The sequence below is a fragment of the Limulus polyphemus genome, unplaced genomic scaffold (assembly GCF_000517525.1).
Source record: "Limulus polyphemus unplaced genomic scaffold, Limulus_polyphemus-2.1.2 Scaffold1815, whole genome shotgun sequence".
Classification (NCBI taxonomy): Eukaryota; Metazoa; Arthropoda; class Merostomata; order Xiphosura; family Limulidae; genus Limulus; species Limulus polyphemus.
Window position 1 is genome coordinate 14,725 of NW_013667425.1, and position 17,307 is coordinate 32,031.

The window sequence follows — 17,307 nt, forward strand, 5'->3', positions numbered from 1 at the left end:
TGCTATGAATAAAACATGTTCAGCATTAATGAAGTTTGTCATGTATGACTTCACTTATTAGATTAGGAAATGATAATTTTAAACTAAATAATACTTTTAATTAGGAACGTCACTTCACAAAATGCTTGGGGGGGGGGGTAAAAAAGGTTACCTCACGTGGGTCCATTCCAATTAGGGGCCCTACGCCATGGAGTAATTTACGTCTATTCTATATTTGTTAATCCACCCTGTCTAGAAATGTCTCATACAAATTCCAGCGAGTTTTGGGGATGCTCTCATTGCCTCCCTCCAAATGAAGACCCTGTTTTTAACAGCCCCGTACAAATTTTCAGTATAATGAATGTACAGTTGTACGTTATATCATATTCGTACATTTTTACTCAATACGTATTGGAGCTCGGTGATTCATTTGGAAATATCCAGACTTTTCGTTTTTCAGGGTTAATAGTTTGGCAACAACATGGCTTTTGAAACAACTCCAATCGGCATAGTGTAAAAAAAAAAGTACTAATGATAACTTCCTCCCTCTTTATACTTTCAAAGTGGGATTTTTTTTTAAACAAACTGTTAAGGAAGAAATCTGTAGTTAAAACATATGGTATTCAGGTATTTTGATATCCACCAAATAAGTCTAAAGTATGTGCAAAAACGTATATTCAGAAAAGTTATGCAGAAGAAAAAAAAAAAAAACAAGAACATTAAAGAAAAGACAAGCAAATTCAAATTAACTTAAACAAAATATTTATTCATAATAATATTTGTGTTCGTCACCCAACTGACCAGCTACTCGATTTCTGTAGTAGCTTCATATGGTTGCTGATGATAGGAACAGGAATAAGTCAAAATAAGAGACAAAGAATTGTACGGATATCAAATTGTATAGACAGTCAAAGTCTTTAGTGCAATATCATATAAGTTATTGAGTTACATACTTAACTACTTGTCTACATACATAATCCTAACCATTCCAAGGCAGTTTGTACAGGTTTCTGTATCACCTGTATGAATAATCGAACTTCCTAGAAATACATATAGAAATCTTTACATGCTAGCTTTAGACTCAAGCTAAGCTGTCTGTTATAACCAGTATGTAACTTTTACTTGTATAAAAGGATCAGCACATGTTTTTAACCTTGCGATATCCCATTTACACAAATGTCATGACTATATGGTATTCTCAAGTTAAACTGGTTTCCTCAAAGAATATTAGGTACATCCGCTTTATAATGAGAGAATCGGCAGGATGAATTACCAAGGAAGTCTGAATTTACTTTAACTAACTCGGTTCGAGAAAAGAAATAAACAGACTAGACACGATGTGTTATACAAAATGAAAGCGATTTTTATTGAAGTCAATGGATGAACACAGTATGTGTACTTGTGTTAGCAATCTGGTAGGTCGATTGATGAACAGCATTTTTCCCTCAATATGTCTTCCTACCAACAAACTTTAGATCCTGCATAAACCTAATGTTTCTCACACAACAAGAAATGACAGATTTACCCGTATGAACTAGTACTATCCACGTGAATGATTATTCTTATTGAACATAGATCAGTGGTTTCCCAACTTTTTTCACTGACGACATCTTAACCCACTTACCTCGACTTGCGTATTTTTTGTAGAGTTTTTTTATGTTCTTAATTAACCCTTGTTTATAGAAATTCTCGCGACACCTCTATCAACTTGCTAGAGTTTGGAAAATACTGCTCTACCATTGAAGGACACTGCTATCATTGACCTTCTTGTACAACAACAACATTTTTGCTTGTGGGTGAAGCAGGTACTATCCCTAGAGATAAAAAAAAGGCGGGTACAACGAAGTCAACATTACTGTTACTACAGGCTACGTTCATTTTGACACAAGTTATTGACTTAAGTTAGCAAACAACATTTGGACAGAAACTCCTAAATTCTTGTACGCTCACAACTAAACTTACAGAATTTCTTTGCTTATCGATCGAGTAACTGAACAGACGCGATAACTGTCACTACTAACACTGAACTGAATTACTCATTGAATACTTATTAACCTACTAAACAGTTCACTGAGTCTCGTGTTTATATTGTTCCTTTGTTTTTACATACTGCACAAAATTTCGAGATTCTACAGAGGCTTTAGCTTTCATGAACTTTCTACGTATATTGCATCATCATCACGATTAACTTCCTCTAGCAAGCAAACATCTAAGATAAGTTGAATAGAGTTGTTTAAACATTTGTTTAACAACAAGTAAAAGCTTGGAATGGTCCATTCTTTCATTGGGGGAGGTGGGGGGTGTCTGTGAGCCAGACTAGATTCGGAGAATTCCACTCCTCATCAGTAACCCTAGCCACTACCACCAATGAAATAGCGGACCAAACCAAGCTTTTATAGTAGTGAAGCATCGAAAAGATGTATTTAAGTGTTTTACACTCACAAAAAGAAACCTATCATTCTCATTTGTTTGTATAGGTAAATATTTAAACAACTCTATTCAATTATGTACTAGCTGCCCAGTGTCAGCTAATAATACGAAGAATTTAATTGTGGCGAAATGCTACAAGTTCTTCAACTACCAATAGAATGATAGGTTTCTTTTTGTGGGTGTAAAACACTTAAATACATCATTTCGATCTAAGATCTATATATCATCGCGGTTAGGCAGTGTTGTAAGTAAATCTAAATTAACATTTCTCCTTTATTCTTTGACTAAACTTTGATCATTTTTACAGTATGTTTTATATTATTTTTATCCTTAAAACAGCATAGCCATTCACACAAAATAATTAATGTTCACAAGTTTGGGTAAAATATTCAGTATAATATGGAAAAATTCTACGCAGATTTTGTCTGAGTCTGACTATAACTCTGAATTTACTATGTAGTTGTGAGCTAAATCTTCAACGTTTTAATTTAGATGTTCGCTAGAGGGAGCTTGAAGCTAAAGTCTAATAAATTCAACTAAGATCTATCTAGCTAGATGCATTAGTTATAATAAATACCAATGAGTAGTTAGTTCGTAAGAGTGTCAGTTAATATTAAGTATAACAAGCAGGTACACTTTTGTTCTATTATTTAGTTACTTACCGAGTTACGTGCTTATTTACCAAAGTTAAATTAAACATATGTCTCGTAGGCCTACAATTATGTACAATTTACAAGTAAACGTGGTCTGTATTGTTACTTATCTACTTGTTTATAAATTTCCGGTAGAAATTCTTTCCGAGGAACTTAAGCGATACAAGTCCTTTCTTGATTAAACCAGTTTATTATTTCTCGATACAAACTTTTAGTACACAGTAATTCCACAGTCAATACGTTTCTCGTCACTTTAAACTTAATAACTTGTATAATACACGCTATAAATCACAGCTATTCACAATCTTGATAACTTCACTCTCTACGAGTGCAAAACACACACTAGTTCGAAACAGAATCGTAAATTACCCGAAACTCACCGTGACTACTGTTCGCTTGACCATCCACACATTCCCGCAGGATTTCCTGCCAGGCTTATATACTAACAAAGAGGCATCTCTCTATCACACGTGACTTCCGCTGTCGTAACAGTATAAACATTATAAAATTACAATGAACAAACTAGTAACACTAATATATCTGTGTAAGCCAGGGGCACATTTACGGTATGTGGGGCCATGGGCTGGATGGGATTGTGTGGCGGCTGGGGCCTCGGACCCTATTGAATGTATTCTGTTGTGATTTTTGAGGTTGCATCTTCCAACTACTCTTCACAGCCCAGCAGTAAAACATTAAAACAATTTTAAAATCTGTCAATTTTCTACTCAAAACAAAATGTAATTTTATTCATTCTTTACATAAAAATCACGTTTCACATATTTTAACTATTATTAAAAATCATACTTTATCTGTATCATACATAAAGATTTCAAAATGGGCATTAGCGAGCTATGTATTGTGTTGACACACTATTTTTTGTTCCTGCGTCTATGTATTGTTTTGTTAGCATCAATGCAAATGACTGTTAATGTTAAACTGTCCTGCTTCATTCTAAATGAATAAAAATTACTTTTCGTTATATCTGTAGATTGTCTAGCACATGAACCTGATTGAACTGTGGATTGCATTTGGAGTTGGTACTTCCTTGTACACGTCATTTTCCAACCATTAGTACCAAAGAATGCTAGATCTCTACTTCTATTTCATGCCTTCACTGGGTGTGGCCAGTCATCTGCATTTGCAAGCAGGAGAAAGAAAACTCTGAACAATGTTCCTATCAAAATACCATAAAGGAGGGGATGACTTTGGGAGAAAAGTATGTAATACTGATGTATAAAATGATAAAAACCTTATAACCCGAGCGCTTTCGAAAACCTTTCAAAAGCGCTCGGGTTATAGGGCTTTTATCATTTTGTATCAGTACTTGTTGAACCTACGTGTTTTTCTGACATAATTAATAATACTGATGTTTAACAGAGAAAGCAGATTCACAACTGTAAACTAGGCTTGCAAAAAACTCTACAAATAAAGGCAGGTCAATCAATGCAATTCCTCCAACTGCTGCATCTTTACATCAACACATTAAAAGAGCTGCATACCACGCTGGACATTGTTAGGGACAGATATTGGTGTCTTGTCCTTGAACGAGGATGGATGAGATGACCTATAGAGATGTGGGAACGTTTTTAAATTATACTTCCAGAAGCATCCGAATCCTGCCTCGAATTTGTAAAATGTGGAAGCAAAGCAGATAAAGAATGTAGACTGTAGAGGGTAATGCAAGTGTGTGAGAGAAGGGGTACTGTGTACAAAACTGTGCAAATGTGGAGATTGTGAACGTGAATAAAAACTGGAAAAAAACACAGACTAATAGAATTACATTTGAAATATTGCACGTGGTTGAAATACAGTGTTTAGCAAACAGACACAATTGTCAGTCAAGTACATGAATTTTGTTAAAAAGTTTTTGAATTTCGCACAAAGCTACACGAGGGCTATCTGCGCTAGCCGTCCCTAATTTAGCAGTGCAAGACTAGAGGGAAGGCAGCTAGTCATCACCACCACCCACCGCAAACTCTTGGGCTACTCTTTTACCAACGAATAGTGGGATTGACCGTCACATTATAATGCCCCCACGGCTGAAAGAGCGAGCATGTTTGGTGTGACGGGGATTCGAACCGTGACCCTCAGATTGTGAGACGAGCGCCCTAACCACCTGGCCATGCCGGGCCTTTGTTAAAAAGTAAGGGGTAAAAGCCACATGGAATAATCACCATAGGGTCACATATTAGATTTACAAAAAAGATTGAAGAGGGTGTGAAAGGGGCAATGTACCAAGGAATGGTAGCTCAAGAGGCCTACTTAGGACTGCTTATGTAATAACAACAACAACAAAAACACAAAAAAATGTTAGTTTTGTCATACAAGAAGGCTCCCAAGTCCTCTGTGCATGGAGGCCCTGAAATTTCTTAGTGTGGCACTGGAGAAGACACTTAAAAACGGTAAACAGACAAAAATTTCATAAAGAAACCATATGTAGGGAGTTGTTACCCATGTATGTGCACATGACATGTATGCATGCTTACACAAAATATTACTTTCAATTTTGTGATTGTAATTGGTAGGAGCCTAGCCATATGGTGGGTTATCATTGACTTTACTAGGTATGGGCCTAGGCACCCATTTGGGTGTCCACTAACTATGTAGAAAACACCCAGTTTGGTTTTTCTTTCCCTTACACAATACCTACTTTTATACTTCATATTCTAAGTTTAGAGAACTTTGATTACCTTAGACTCATATTCTACGAGTTTTGGAAGATTGTATTTTTATATCCCTTAACTTTTGAATTATGTACGTCTTAAAATGTTTTTGCATCTCTTTAGTCTTTATTTATTATTATTATTATTATAGACATTACAAATTTTTCTGTAAGTATTCAATTAACTGAATGGTAATTTAGCTACAAAATGAAAAGCAACAAAGCAATCTATAATTTGACCCTCGATGAACCCGAGGCAAAGACACTTACTCGTACATATAAAAATTAATAAAACCCTATTTGTATATGACCATTTAAAATACTAGAATACAGACATTTAAAAATATGTGTGTTTTTAAAGAATAATTAATAAATTGTGTTGTAACTTTATTGTAAGATGTGTTACCTCTATATATTCAATTATTCTTTCAAATAAAAATTTGAGTTAACATGTAACTGCTTTACAGAATACACATCAGCTAACATGCTCATTTACAATCTAACCAATGAAGTTTAAATATTATCATTTAATAACACGAAAACAATAAGAGTTATGACATCACTTTATTTAACTTAAAGAACTGAGTATACAGCAGAATCATACAAGATATTGTTACTTCCATAGGTATATCATAACATGTTAAAGTGTTCTTAATTACTTTCCTAATAAACTCAGTATAGTTATAGCATTGTTAACATTTTATAAGTTATGTACAACACCACTTTTAGAGATCTTTATATAATTTAAAATGGCCTTCATAAGATGAAATGTATCCATTAGTTGGATTAACAAACTTCAAGGCATTTAAGCAAATAATAATATTTGTTAATTATATACAAATATATATATACATGCTGTAGTAGTTAAATCAGATCCTCTTAAACGACTTATATCATCATAGTTAACTGACAAACTCTTGCACAAGTACTTTACGAAGGTACATAAATGACTACATGATGCTACAGGATAAATGGATGTCCAGTACAACCACAGTATCTGATGGAAACTATATTGGTATATTCTTGTTTAAACCATGTGAAATTTCACTGTAGATTACTGGTAAATTGTAACATGGATAAGACACAATAAACCTTTTTTTTTTTAAATATTTTCTCCTGTTCCTGAGCATGGAAGATTTTCACTTCATCATGACATCATACAAGTTTTGCCTGCAGAAGAAGAATGAAAATAAATTTAACAAAACTTTTCAAGCACATATAGGTTACATAAAACTACACACAGGATCAGACTGTACTCTAAAATCCTACATGGAAAAAAGGTAGAGGGGGCCCACAAATTTGTTATACAAATAACAAAAATACATTCTTAAGAAGCATATGTAATTTAATGTTAAAACACCAGTCATACATAGTTCGATAATCAGTAATTTTGAAAACTAAGAAGAGACCTTCATAAGATAGGAGATAATACCTCCAACATAAAACTGTCAAGTAAATCCTTTTCTGTGCACAGCATTATTAGTAAAAGCAATATATATATATATACATATCAATTTAAACATTAAGGTGATGACAACAGACAAATAAATATTTCTCTATTGTTCTGAAAGGTCATTCATTCTTTTTTTTTTATTTTTTATGTACTATTCCAAGAGGCCCACTGTGATATTTCATGGTGTCCCAGTGGGTCAGCCTGCACTAGACTACACATTGGAAGTTACCTTATCTTGACAAATGTGAGCCATTCAAGTAGTCTGAAAGTCAGTCCATCAAATACAGTTACTGCATATACAAAGTACACACACTTTTGTTATTTCCAACAAAGCTTGAACAAATTTGTGCCCACTACATGCAATGTTTTGCATAATGAATGCAAAATTTTTTGAATGCCAAAATTTATGTCAAATGTTGTACTAGACTAGTTATTCAGAGCAATATGTACATCAGGGTAGCCACATTTTTTCCAAAAGTATTTTCCCCTCAACCTTCAAATTTTCCAGTCCTGCACATCATGCACAAAATGAACGTTTCTTCATAATACTACCCAGCTAACATCACTTTAGCTTGTAATTGAGTTATAATAAAATGTTCCATTTCAATTTATGAAAAATATATTACCTAATGTATAATAACATTGGTCAGTCACTCTGCATCTAATTAACACCTAATAAAATGGTATAATAATAAGTGACGAAGAATATGTTAAAATATGTCACTAACTGGCACAACCAAGCAGTAAGGTTGGAATGCAGAATTTGAGATAAGTAAACATTAACATCTATATTAGATACAGAACTTGTAGTAATATGTCAGTGATAAATAATAATGTAAAAAATAACATCTTTCTGTGGAGTAATTTAAAAAAATATTTTTTATTTACATGTGACTTAAACAAACAGTATATTTTTTAAAGCCAAATTATGATACATAAACAGGAAGTACTTTAAAAAGTTGCCTATGTTTATGTGATTAAATTAATAATTTATACAAGTATTATACAAGTCATATTTATTACTTAAATAATCAGAAACCTACCTGTAGATGTATAGCAACCACAGGAACATTGGTGGCTACAGACACCACTATACGTGACATTCCAGATTCATTCACCTCGACCGTTTGACCAGAACACCCTGCTGCAGTGACTTTCCCAGAAATTATATCACAGTACATCCCTGGTGGAAGTCCGGTAAAAAATGTTCTGTCTATATCAGTAGAGTCATTGTTTATGACGATAAAGCCACTGTTGCCACGACTAAATGCTATTTGATGATTCCCATTATCCCACCAGTTCAAGACTGGTTCATTTGCAACGACATTTCTAAAAATAACCATGTTTGATATCTCCATCCATCTACAGTCAGAAAACAAATACTGGTATTCAAAATCAGCAATAATTATTGACATAAACTATCTGTCTCACTCAGTTAATAAAATAATCTGCTATTTTATGTTTGAAAGCTACAAGTTAAAAAAAATTGTTTCATATCTTACTAAAAATCAAAAATTCACAATATAATATAAAAGCAATTAATATATTTGTTTGTACAGCTTTAAAATAAAAATAGTATATTACAACAGTTATGTACCTATGCTCACAGATCCATCCATTCGTACATGTTCCATCAGGGTTGATCTCTGGAGGACTGATATTCCATGCTGTATCATGTGGAGGACCTACCCAGTCATTCTGATCTTGACCCTCTTGAATATCCTGATCCCACCAATAGCTGCTCATTATACGGGCAACACCATAGGGCCAAGCTAGCATAAATATCACCCCCATTTTATATAGCTGTCCATCTCGAAAAGTCAGCACATGGTACTGTTGTCCAGATCCATGACCTCGTTGGTTGTCATGATTATCCACAAATGCTAGAGCATGATGAGAAGGTAGAAGTCCCCATCTTTGACCAAAAGTCTTCAGATGAGATAATTTGAGTCCCCTCTGCTTCAATAAAACTTGGCCTGAAAGAAGATTTGAGTCAAATTTAGTTCATTCAACTTCAAGATAGCTTGACCTAAAAAAATATAAACATTTTCTAGGTAAGAATTAATTTTGATGATTTTCATTAAACAGTCACCACATATTACAGACAATTCAAAAGTTGAGTTACCAAACAGTTAGACTTAAATAGATCTCAGAAAAATAATGTAAAAGCAAGTACAATTAATGTATTAATAATTTTTCAATGACCATGTGAACAAACAATAGCAAAATTATATACCTTATGAAAAAAAAAATACCAATTCATTCTGATTTTCTTACAGCACTATCAAAAAATGAAAACTATTAATTTATTCTATATTTGACTATTCTATTTTTAAATACCTTTGACATTTCTGAGAAATCGTAGTATGCGAAGCAATATTTTTTTGGGTAATTGCACTGTTTCGAGCTCACTTCGTATTAAGAGTCATTTACTCTATAGTTCAACAAAATCTGTACTCGCACCTCACCCAACTAAATTTAGTTGTTGTTTTTTTGTTTTTTTTACTGTTCCATAATCATTAACTGTAACAAGCAACTGAAATTTTAAGTTTCTGTTTAGATTCTAGAAGTAGAATATATATTAAATAATATCTTATTAATTCTTATATAAGTCACCTACCTACAACAATGCCATAGTTAAACTCTGTGACTCGACCAAGCCTCGTGTATTCTCCTGCTGATATAGGGTCATCTCCTGTATCGATAACTTCCTGATATATAAAAGGTCGAGTAGATGGGAGAAAGAATTCAGTAGTCAAATTGTTCAGTCTGTCAAAAATAATGTGAAGATCTCTTGGCCACATGTGTTTGGCAGCATCAATTCGGAAACCTGCTACTCCCAACTCAATCATGTGGTTCATGTACCCCACCATTTTGACTCGAACGTGCTCTTCACTCTGATCGAGGTCATTTAGTGTCAATAGGCGACAGTTTCGAAGCTTTGAAACAAAACAATGGTGTAATTAGAAGATGACATAAGTAAACTAAATATATTTGTTCACTTTCTAAAAAGTATAAAACAAAACCTTCAAAGTCAGAACTATTTAGAAAGGCAGATTTCTAGCATACAAACTAGTCACATTTTACATTTGAGTAAGTGCTTTGTATTCCTATTTTTTACCTTTTCTTGGGGAATGTTTTTTTCAAATTTATATAGGTTATACTGCTAAAAATGTATACATTAATTGAATTTGGTCATTAATTCTTAATAGTTAATAAATTATTCACAATAATCTTTTGCAGTAAGTTGGTTTACCTGTTATTAAGAAAAAAATATGTGTTGAAGTATTTTTATAATTTCAGTCAGAAATATTTTGTTATTGTAAAATACTTGAAATGCCACAACACGTTTTTAGATCTGTTTTTTCCTTCTTAAATTGTTATTTTCTGTTCTCATGTGAACATAACAGGAACATTACCTTACAAACTTTATCTCTGTTAGTGGAAATTACAATTTAACATGTCAACAATGTTTTTCATAGATCATGCAAAATATAAATATTTTTTTGACACATTAGAAATCTTTACAAGAACGATTTAATACATTTAAATAAACAGAAGTATTTTTTCAGTGAACATTTTTTTTTCTGCTTTCCAATGAAATATTACCACTTTCAGTAACACCTTTATTACATATACCAAAAAAAAAACTTCCATAACTTAATAAATTACACAAGTATTACGTCACCACTCCACACCAAAGACTTTTAATGCCCGATAAAATACTTGATACACGCTTACACAAAACAATGAAATGTTGCATTTACTATGGCATTTTCAATAAGTATCAATACAGTTATCATAATTCTGAAGTCCTACTTCATTAGAGGGCAATGTATGTCAGCTACAAAGTATTAGAAATCAAAATAACTTTCAATAAAAGTGGATTAACTAATTCATTGTCGTGTAAAGAAAAGCATGATCCTAATACATCAAAAAATTACCAAACAACAATTTGTAAGCACAATGATATTCATTGTAGAAAATATATGTTTAAAAAAAGTATGCTTTTCTACATTAAGTATCATCATGCTTACAAACTGTTGTTTGTTAATTATTACTAATTCATACTTTCTAATAAACCTGCAGGTGCATTACAGTACCAAGGATTACTGTCAGAGTTTAGTAAATTATATTTTTCACAAACCAAACAGTTTTTCTTTCTAGTTTTCAATAAATGCAGAAATAATCCTCTAACCATACCTTATATTTCATTTTGATAAGTTTGTTTAAAATTTTCAGCAAACCAAATAAACAAAATTACAGCTGGACCTTTGATAACTGTACAAAAGGTTAAATTATCAAAAAGACCTGGCAAACATCTTGAAAGTTTTCAATATTTCCACTGCGAGTACCACACTTCCGCCTGGAATTGAAATGGTGAGGACCATAAGGAACACTTTCATACAAAGGAATTTTAGGGTCAAAGTAACTCCCTCCTGAACTGATCTGTTCATCCATATAACTAGACATGTGATTGAGAACAACATCAACATAGATTCTGTAAACCAAAAAACCAACCAAGTTTTTAGTTTGACAAAGAGAGGTTGCAAGTAAATACACAACTTTTTTTCTTGTGAGACATAATTTCATGTTTATATTATTAATAATTCATATTTCATGCTCTAAAACAAAACATCAAAATGAAATGCTAATCATTCAACACATTTGGAACAAATAATTTTTCCATCAATTCTTAATAAGTAAAATAATTTTAACCAGTGCAGCTTAGCTACTATAACGTCAGTTATTGTCATAATAGAATAGCTTTTACCAAATGCTACTTGTACATTGTAAAATCAATAATACTTAAGAACATCAGGAAAGCTTTCTGATGTAACATTCAACTTTCTTTTTTCTACATCAAAATTGATAGAAAGTAACTTTAAATTTCTTCTTTTAAAGTATGTCTTTACAAGTTATTTAACTAAACCTCACTAAATGTGATATTACCAGAAGATAATAAGTGCTAATGTTATATTCCTGTAACTGTACATTTTTTTTATATAGATATGTGTACATATTAAAAGATATTTGAGTAATTTGTTTTTATAATTAGGCACAAAAAACAGAATGTTAATAACAAGAGTTCAACTGCTTGATAACTGATGAACTGATAAAGGTGTTATGTATGCAAATAGTCTTCCTGGTAATCCAGATGTACAAAGGTCATAAACAAACACTAATCTTCTTGTTTAAGTAAAGATAACATACTATACAGGCTATTCCACAGAAACTTGTACTATCTTGACCCTACGTCTACTCCCTTGAGTAGGATAAGTCTAAAGGGTGGCACAAATACTTGTAAAAGTTAGTACAAACCAAGGGCTCTCTCCATTGTACATGTTTATTTGGACTGATCATTAATGTAGGTAATCTAAGGGATTGTAGGATATCACACTAGGACCTCAGTGTGACATAAAAATGGGATATCTCTATGACTTTGGGTCTCTTTTGCACTGACTCTATCTTCATCTGACACAGTTGTCTAATCATGCTCTTCATCCCAGCAGCAAGTTGCAGTCAATCTAAGAAATATCAAAGCTAGCCAGTCTGGTTCAAAATCTTCACTGTTGTAAATAAAGATTTTGTTTTATTTGTTCACTTGTATTTGCCAGTTTCCATTGCTATCCATGTTTGATATACTATAACATTTTCAGAACCTGAAATTTGTTCATATATGATTCTAGTGTATGACATCAGTGACCCTGTATACCACAGTTCATGTAAAGTGAAAAATATGTTTCAGTCATGCCTTTAGCAAATGAAAAAAATAGTTTGCCAACAAGTTATCCATGCAAACTTACCTGTATTCAGAGCTGTTTGCAGTGCTAACAAATTCTTAAATATCTATGATTTCCAAGTAAAAGTAAATGCAAACACATTAATTCTACAGATTTATAACTAGTGAGAAGATTATTTTCACACAGTATCAAAAATTCAAACCAGATTTTAGGCACTGTTTTATTAAACTTAAAAACATTCCACTAAATAGGTCTAAGTTATATAGACTGTTTTAAACATAATTTCAGAAATTTGTAAAGATATTTGAATAACAACATGCAGAATAATAGACAAAATTCTATCAAAATTTTTGAAACTCATTAAAAAAAGAGAGAGGACAAAATTTTAAGAGATTACCTAACACCAGCTATATTACAACGACGAACCATATCAGCGTATTGCTCCTCTTCACCACTACGGGTTACAATCCGATAACTTACTGGACGATACCTTTCATACCAAGGACGTTTCACTTTCACATTCCAGTAGGGACTCATTACAATGGCATGCTCATTTGGTGGTGATATCTAATAGGACAATGAAACATTGAAAATTATTACATTAATAAAATTATGGGTTAATAGATACAGTTACAATTCTTGACTGCAAACTTTGACAGATCATCCAGAAATCTGAATATAATCATGTACAAAGGAACAGCTTTGAAATTTTGCAAACACTCTAGAAGTACAGTAGAGAAAACTATTCTACATTTGTAGATGAAAGTAAGCAAATACAAGTCAACATAAAAAATATGTTACATTTTTTAAAATTAATTTTAAAAGAGCAGTACAAACCAAAAGTGTTTTTTTTTAATTCGGTTTTGCATCCTGATGACACATATTGCACTCTTGATTGCGTGTGTGTCGAAATTGGAAGCTTTATTAAAAATGAAGAATAGTTACGACTCCAAGATGTTCACCCAATTTATAAAACTTGGCTTCATTTGTGGCATCACATATGAAATACGATAATCTCACACACTAAAACACTAGTAATTAATGATCATATTTTGTAAACGTTTCAATGAGAGTTCCAATTCTGGACGATTCAAACTCAAACTTTGTTATGTGTCTTTCAGGATATCAGTTTCATTGGATTTTTATGCAAAGTTGATCATCCTAGTCAGGTTTCATGAACTGCTATTTGGAACCATTTCATGATAAGATTTAAGGGTTTATGACATCTTGCACATTTTACTCTAGGTAAATTGTTTGATCACTACATAGGCAAGTGCATAAAATGATAAAAACTGTAAGACAGACAGACATGTATATACATACATATGCATGTAATTCATGTTATTTCTACATGCTGGTTTTTATAGAGCTAGTTCTGAAAGGTAGCTTTTTCACAACAAGATTATTCAGCATTGCTTCCTACATAGTGGTTTCTCTAAAAGGTAAACTACACAATGTAATATTTTTTTAGAAATTAATCCTCAAGTGTGATATGTGAAACAGTTCAAGCAATAAGTGATATACAATTCAAAAGGCAAATCTAACAAGCTAAAAATGAAAGTCACAATACATTCAGACTTGTCAATTACCTTAAATACTTCTATTTTGAGCAAAGTACTTATTATCTTGAATTTTCTTACAAGTTTTGATATTATTTTAGATACACAGAAGTCAGTTTTATGTAAATAAAATCAGCACCACATTTATAAAACTACACACAATATATAATAAATGGAAAAAAAAACTTACTCTTTTACCTGAACACCTGCATATCCAGCAGGTCCTAAAAATCGTTCACATTCATCTGCAACAGCTGACCATGTCCATTCAAACAGGTGGACAATGACTGTTCTTCCATCTGTTGCTTTAATATCATGGTATGGTCCAGGAGCTTGGGCTCCTATGCCTATTGAAATATAAGTATATTGTGCCAATATTTTACAATTTGTATTGTAGTATTTCCATCACTTGCAAAACTCCAGATAAGACCATTTGTCTGTCTACACTTGTTTTTAATACATCAATAGGAGAGTTTCTATTGCAAATATGATGCCAGGAAAACTGAATATTTGACTTTCTGGGATCAAAGACTGAGAAAAGCTGTTTACAGGTACAACTTTAAACTAGGAAAATGAAGACAGCATCCAATATTGTAAATTTTGCATCTAGTTGAAATACTTGTATTAGTAAATAAAACCAGCTACAATAAAAATTGAATAAAGCTAATCCATATTTTCTATGTTCAGTAATTTGATAACATTTCTAACTTGTTAGTTAAATTTTTCAAGTTATAAGTTTGTGATTTTTTTTCACAAGATATTTACCTTTTATTCCACGTAATGCTACATCTCGCCACCTTTGAAATCGAAACTGGATTCTATATAGAGAACCAGGCAGTCGAATGCTGATCCGCTGTCGAGATGTGGAGCTTGAACTTGCTGAAATTTTAGATTTCTCTTTCGAAGTGTCTCCATCATCCACATCAAAATGGCTGCAACTGTCAAATATTGGCTGGAACTGTAGAAAAGGTTAGAGAAATTTTGCCTTCTGTATGTTAAAACATACTAGTGGTTTAAACCAATAGTTTTCATTACAGTACTTCTTTAAATGTACAAGATATAAATGAACATACAAGTATATTCATTTGCTGATACAAAATTTAAATGTTTACAATAAATGATATTATTATTTTAGGATATTCGTTCTTTTTGGCTGGAATATAAGCATACTCTAACGATTTTATAAAGATAAAACAATAATTTTCATTATAATATCTAATAATCTTCGGATATTATGCACATAATACAGGTAACTATAATTCTGCTAAGTTTGTAACGTTAGGTATCACAGATTCACTTTACTAAATCAGAATTGTCTACTTATACAAATCCAATTTCTTGTTCATGCACATATGCTCAGAATAAGAAATGTAATAAAAGTTTTAAACTAACCCCTTAACAGTAATACTAATAGTAATAGTATCACAGCATAGTCATCCTTTTTAACAAATTAATTGCATTAGTGGGCATTCTCCCTTTACCTCCTACATTAGATAATGAACGGTTTAGTTTTTCTTTTTTCAACAATAGAATAAATCAAAAACGCACACAATTAACGAACATGATTATATATATATATCAATAACTATAAGTTAAGCAGTAGCAGCAATAGTGCTGCTTTAATTATTAAAGAATTTTGGGCTATTTTACCGTTATAACTTATAAACAACCTTCGACTCGAGTCAGCATATTATCGTTACAGCTCTACGTAACAGTTCAATACATTGTGACGAAATAATTGCTATTTTGTTCTTTTAGCGTGTACATAATTTTATGTTTCAGGTTTTTAATTAAAAGCAAACTCAAAATTTGGTATCTATGTCACCAAACTATACATAGTGTCATCTAATAGTAATATTTAATTCTAAAAACAAAACTTACACTTCGATACGTACGACACGCGCATTTCTCGTAACCTTCTGAGGTATTTACCCTTGAGCATCTTTCTTCCTTTTCTCCATTCAGGAACGTCATGTTCTGATAAACACTAATTTCACAAACTCCATTACTTATTAAAGCTGTATATTTGTTATTAGTCGCATTTATCTGGATAGCAAAATAATAAAAATAGATTAAAACTACAACGGGTTTTGACATCAATATAACATAACAAATACAATTTCACATAAACACTAACTTAGTAACCAATGCCTAATGGTTATATTCACGTATAATGTGATAAATCGCGCCGTGGTTAATTTAAAAAAGAAAGAGAGGTTAAATCCGTATGGCAAACGTAATCGTCGAATGGGAATAATCAAGCATTATTTTACAAGTTATTTTTTAAGATATTTACATTATAAAAATTCATAACAATTGTTACTATTTATGTTATATTCTATAATATGAATATTTCAACAAATTACTGAGTTTCTAAAACTACTGGGTAATATTATATTTTTGCCCCTTTTAAAGTGTAATGAACTGCTGCTAAGCACATTGTCAATTTTATTGTTTTAATCTTCTGTTTTAAGATAAAAAAATACTAACATATTTAGATAATAAGTTTTAAGATGTTAAAGGTAAAGTATGATAGGTGGTGTAATGAGGGTGTATGGCGACCGGGGGGCAAAACATAATTTTGCGCCCCCTAAAAAACCCCAACTCCACCCGCACTTTACAGACTTACTTTCTAACTTCTAACTGATTCAGTCGCCCCTTGAATGGCTGCCAGACGAATGGAAGCTATTGTTTATTCTTTATGAATTTGAATCATTAGCTAATTAATATCCCTGGTTTGAATAACAATTATGTTGCATATAATACTATACATTAATATAAAAATGCACTATCACTTTCCTGATTGGTATCGTTATAGGACAAATAA

At 32.1% G+C, this 17,307-nt stretch overlaps 1 protein-coding gene across 2 annotated transcripts; it reads right to left on the reverse strand.

Moving 5' to 3' along the window:
- Positions 1-6,269: 6,269 nt before the first annotated feature.
- Positions 6,270-16,660, reverse strand: LOC106465037 (alpha-amylase 1-like). Of its 2 annotated transcripts, none has more exons than XM_022392851.1 (9): positions 16,362-16,660; positions 15,246-15,438; positions 14,679-14,827; positions 13,319-13,488; positions 11,489-11,642; positions 9,798-10,116; positions 8,775-9,153; positions 8,221-8,539; positions 6,270-6,894 (listed from the first exon to the last, which is right to left on the reverse strand). In XM_022392851.1, exons 1-9 carry the CDS (start codon positions 16,575-16,577, stop codon positions 6,880-6,882), a joined length of 1,914 nt encoding a protein of 637 aa, XP_022248559.1. In that variant the 5' UTR covers positions 16,578-16,660; the 3' UTR covers positions 6,270-6,879. The 2 variants fall into 2 exon arrangements, with proteins under 2 accessions (XP_022248559.1, XP_013780681.1); XM_013925227.2 differs by having other exon boundaries at positions 11,489-11,678.
- Between the last annotated feature and the right edge of the window lie 647 nt (positions 16,661-17,307).